The sequence below is a fragment of the Hemiscyllium ocellatum genome, chromosome 48 (assembly GCF_020745735.1).
Source record: "Hemiscyllium ocellatum isolate sHemOce1 chromosome 48, sHemOce1.pat.X.cur, whole genome shotgun sequence".
Taxonomy (NCBI): Eukaryota; Metazoa; Chordata; class Chondrichthyes; order Orectolobiformes; family Hemiscylliidae; genus Hemiscyllium; species Hemiscyllium ocellatum.
This window is the reverse complement of record NC_083448.1, coordinates 17,520,706-17,525,557: the sequence shown is the minus strand read 5'-3', so window position 1 is coordinate 17,525,557 and position 4,852 is coordinate 17,520,706. Positions and strand designations below refer to the sequence as shown.

The 4,852-nt window shown below is 56.7% G+C and overlaps 1 protein-coding gene across 2 annotated transcripts; it reads right to left on the bottom strand.

Moving 5' to 3' along the window:
- Positions 1–240: 240 nt before the first annotated feature.
- LOC132837067 (neurofilament medium polypeptide-like) lies at positions 241–4,499 on the bottom strand. Of its 2 annotated transcripts, XM_060856750.1 has the most exons (4): positions 3,459–4,499; positions 2,292–2,416; positions 842–1,505; positions 241–802 (listed from the first exon to the last, which is right to left on the bottom strand). In XM_060856750.1, exons 1-4 carry the CDS (start codon positions 4,497–4,499, stop codon positions 284–286), a joined length of 2,349 nt encoding a protein of 782 aa, XP_060712733.1. In that variant the 3' UTR covers positions 241–283. The 2 variants fall into 2 exon arrangements, with proteins under 2 accessions (XP_060712733.1, XP_060712732.1); XM_060856749.1 differs by having other exon boundaries at positions 241–1,505.
- Between the last annotated feature and the right edge of the window lie 353 nt (positions 4,500–4,852).

Here is a 4,852-nt window from a genome sequence, read left to right as displayed (position 1 = left end):
TCTTGAGCATTTTGGTATTTGTCACGATTTGGTGCATATGTCTTCCATGCAATTAAGTTTTCAGTTGTGTTGTATTTTGTCCTTTCAGTGGTTCCTTGTATGTCAGCACTGTGGAGGGCACATTTTTAAACTTGCATGCAGTTTCTTCTATTGCACAAAAGGAAAAGACGAGACCTCTGGAGCTCCTCGATGGAGAACCCACTCTGCTCAAGGCCAGAAAAGCTGTCACACCCATGCATCTTTAGCTGTCAAATGTCATCCCCTTTGCTTCATGAAGTTCGCTTCACTCATGATCCTCCTCCTTCTTTATGACTGAGTGTGAGGTTTTCTCCACCGTCTTAGTAGACACTATCGTCTCCTGGACCACCTCTTCTGTCTCCTCCATTGTCTGAGTCACTGTGACAGATTTGGTGATCTCCTTGATGTGTTTGGTCATCCCGTCATCATCATCAATGACCTTCTGGATAGTCTTTGTTGCAGTCTTCATGTGGGAGACTATGTCAGAGTCCTCCTCCTTTGTGGGACTCTGGTCAACCCCATTGGAAATGATTTGCGGCTCTTCCTCCTTGTCCTTGGTGTCATCGCCTTTCTCTTCAATCTCTCCATTGATGGTTGTGCCTTCATCTTTTGACTTGGCTTCATCTTTCGACTTGACTTCATCCTTTGACTTGGCTTCATCCTTCGACTTGACTTCATCCTTCTTTTCCTCAGCTTCTGGGGATTTCTCTTCTTTTGGCGATTTGACCTCCACTTCTATTTTGGCTTCCTCTTTCTGTGGTGACTTGACATCCGTTGCTGCCTCCTTGCCCCCTTCAACCGTGTCGACCTTTTTCTCAGAAACGACCTTCTTATCGACTGCGTCCTCACTCTTCCTAGCATCTTCCTCTGCTCCTTCCTCTCCATTTTCTGTGGCTGCCTTTTCAGGCTCTTCACCAGCTTCTTCTTTCTTGGTGGCTTCTTCCTCTTCCTCCTCTTCCTCCTCACTTGCTTCCTTCCCCTGCTCCTCTGGTACAGCTTTTGATTCCTCCACCTTCACGCTTTCAATCTTCTCCTCGGCTTCAGTTTCTTCTGCCCCTTCCTGCTCCTCTTCTGCCTGGACAGCATCACCTTCTCTTTCACCTCCCTCTTCTTCTTCCTTTTCCTCCTCCTCTTCTTCCTCCTCCTTTTCCTCACCCTTTTTTTCTGGTTGAGCCTGGACTGCAGTCTTGACTGTGGCTACAACGACCTCTTCCACTGCTTCCTCTTCCTGGGCTATGTCTTCACCCGCAGCCTTTTCCACTGCCTCGGAGAGGTCCAGCTCGTCCAGTTCCGCTTTCTCGTTCTCCACTTTGGTTTCTTCAATGATCTCTTCCACGAATTTATGCTGCACTTTCATTTTGGGGGCTTCTTTGGCTTTCTGCACTTTGGCGGGGGCTGTGGGCGTGGTCGGGGGTCGATAGGGGAAAGAGGGGCCAGTGATGCTTCCAGAGAAAGTATACCTGGATTCTTCACCTTCCAACAGTTTCCTGCACAGGGATGGGGGTGGGGAGAGAGAGAGGTAGAGAAGAGAGCTGTTATAACCCTGACAATGGAATGAAGGATGGGCACCAGGAGCAGAAGAGGGGACTACATTACCCACTGAGCATATTATTGCCTGGAAAAGGCCCTATAAAAGACCACTGGGTAGTTTTGGGAGGAACAGTCTGTTCCTGTGCTGTTAGATTCTCCAGTTGTGACACCATTGCCCGTTACTGGGCCAAGAACACAATCAGCCCATGGGAGGCTCCGAAGGGAGTGGCCCCCAGAACAGAGCCAGCTTTGTATTGATCAGAGGCTAGAAAGGGCTTGGGGGGGGGGGCGGTGAGCAGGGCGAGGGAATGGGAGCAAACTCAGAGAGAGAGAGAGAGAGCGACAGAGTGGTCAGAGCTGGCTTCACATGATGGATTGGGCAGCCCCACTCCCCAACCCCTCAGATTACGGCTGGGGGAGTGGGATGGGGTGGGTTAACAGACTCGCTCGCTGCCGAGTGGTCTCAGCTATTTCAGGCAAAGGCTGTTGCCCGCCTTTGACGCGGGGGTTTCATCTGACAGCACTTGGAGCCGCACAGAGAAAGAGCAGCCGCGCACTCACCCCACCCACCCACCCACCCCCCCCTGTCCCGCTGCAGCCTCGGGTGGGGAGGGGAGGGGAGGGGAGGGAAAGGGCCGCACTCCCATTGAGGACCGCCTCAATGTCACGGAACGGCTTGGTTTTTTTTGTCCTTCCTAGAGGCGCAGCCGCACCCTCAGTCCCCCTGGGACACCCCCAGTTACCTGTAAGCAGCAATCTCGATATCCAAAGCCATTTTGACGTTTAATAAATCTTGATATTCCCGCAAGTGACGGGCCATTTCCCACTTGGTGTTGCGCAGCTCATTCTCCAGCTGTTGGACTGTTTCCTAAAATGTTTCCCAGACACACACACGCACACACACAGACAGACACAGAGAGAGAGATAGAGAGAGAGGAAACTCATCAGTCAACCGCCGGCGAGACACCCTCCGGGCCACAATGACAAGCGGGTTCCGGGACCGGAGAGTTCCTTGAGCTGGGCAGCTTTGGAGGAAAGTTTCCCAAATTCTGCCCGGGCACAGGCTCTCCTGCTCCGGCGGGTACGCCCCAGCCACCCTCCCGCTCGTCCTCAGCCAAGCCGGAGGTTCGACAACTACAGGGGGGACAGCGCGACTCTTCAGGCGGGCAGACACCCAGCCCCTGTCCCCGCTCCCGCCCCTGACCGAGGCGCTAAGGTGGAAACGCGAGGGAGGCGGGGAATGGGCCACTTCGGAGAGAGCTGGGGAAGTGAGACATGCAGAGGTACACACACCCACACACACACCCACACACACACACTCACACACAAAGAGAGAGAGAGACAGAGTGAGGCAGAGAGACAGAGAAAGACACACAGATAGAAACAGAGATACAAAGAAACAGAGACAGATAGTGATAGACAGACAGAGAAATAGACAGAGAGAAGCAGAGAGAGAGAGAGTAACAGAGAGAGAGAGTAACAGAGAGAGACAGGGAGAGACTCCCAGAAAGAAACAAAGACACACACACACACACACACAGAGGGACTGACAGAAAGAAGGAAGGGATTAGGTTGGGAGTTGACCATTTGGAGATTTTTTTTCCAAGGTGACCCCTAAACGGAGGTGTGGGGTTTGGGGGTGATGGGAAGGAGAGGGTTGGACAGACATTGGTGGGGTGGGTGAGGGGGTGGTGTGGTGGGGGGGGGGGGAGTGAGCTGGGTCTACGCGGGGGCTGCTCGGTGGTAATTTCGCCTTGCCACGGGGGTGGAGATCGGAAGAGTTGCTGGATGGGTCCTGGCAGGGGGGGAGATGCTGGAGGTCGGGGGGGCAGGGGTTGGAGAGGGAGCCCAGGGACGGTCTTGGGGAGGGAGGGAGTGGGGCTTTAGCGGGGAGCCGGTGTGCTGCTGACCTGGTAGTTGGACACGTCGGCGTTGTGGCGGTCCTCGATGTCGGTGATCTGCCTCTCCAGCGACTCCTTGGTGCCCCGGACCGACTCCAGCTCGATGCACTTGGACTGCAGCTGGCGGCGGTACTCGTTGATCTCCTCCCGGGCCGAGCGGATCGCGTCCTTGCTGAGCTCGGCCGCCTGGTTCAGCTTGGCGTAGCGGCACTGGAACCACTCCTCGGTCTGCTGCAGGTTCTTGGCCGAGTGGCCCTCGAGCTGCGAGCGGATCTCCTTCAGCGCCGAGCTCAGGTCGCCCTTGAGCGGCTCCTTGCGCTCCAGGGTCACCTGGGACGCCTGGATCTGGGCGAAGAGGTCAGCCAGCTCTTCCTCGTGGTTGGCCCGGAGGAAGGCCACCTCCTCCTGCAGGGACTGAGCCTTCTTCTCCATCTCCAGCTTGACCAGCGCCGAGTCCTCAGCTTCCTTCCGCAAGGCCCTGGCGTGGGCCTCGGTGTCGTCCCTCAGCCTGGCCTCATCCTCACAGCGCTCCCTGAGGCGCTGCATGTCCTCCTCCAGGTGCTCGCTCTGCAGCTGCAGCAGCGCCTTGTCCTGGTTCACCTGCTCGATCAGGCTCCGCAGTTCCCTCAGCTCCTGCTCGTAGACCTCCCCCAGCTGCCCGTGGCCCGCTTGCTTCTCCCGCTGAGCCTGGATCTCAGCCTCCAGCTGCTTGTTGTGCTGCTCCAAGCCGTGCACCTTGTCGATGTAGCCGGCGAAGCGGTCGTTCAGCCCCTGCAGCAGCTCCTTCTCGTTGCGGCCGCCGACGACCCGGTAGTCCCCGTTCAGGCCGCTGGACTGACTCAGGTCCAGGCTCTCCGAGGAGCTGTAGGCGCGGGGAGCCTGCACCGCGCTGGCCAGGCGCCGGTAGGACGCCGAGGTCAGCACCGGCGCTGGTGCACTAACCCGAGACCACGGCTGAGGGCGAGAGGCGAACGCCCGGCTGCTGTAAGTCCGGCTCTCCAGCCTCCGGTAGGAGGAAGGACTGCTCATCGTCTCTAGGATGTAGCTCATCTTCAGCGGGGAGGGTGGATGGCTGTTGGTAGGGGAAAGGGAGGGGAATATGTATATGTGTGTGTGTGTGTGTATGCGTGTGCGAGCGGCCGGGCTCAGCCTGCCTTTTATAGTGAAAGCGCCGGGGCGGAAATGGGCGGGAGGCCGGACCGGGAGCTGCTGATTGATGTGCTCAACTGCAAGGGGAGGGCACACTGTGGGCACACTGCCAATCCAGTCCGGTTAGCCAGCAACACCCCCTCCCAGCCAACAGCCCCCAACCCAGTGAAACAATGGTCGGGGAGGGGGACATACATACACAGACACACATACGGAGGGGAGTGAATATTAAAGTTGGGGGGGGTGTGGTGGGG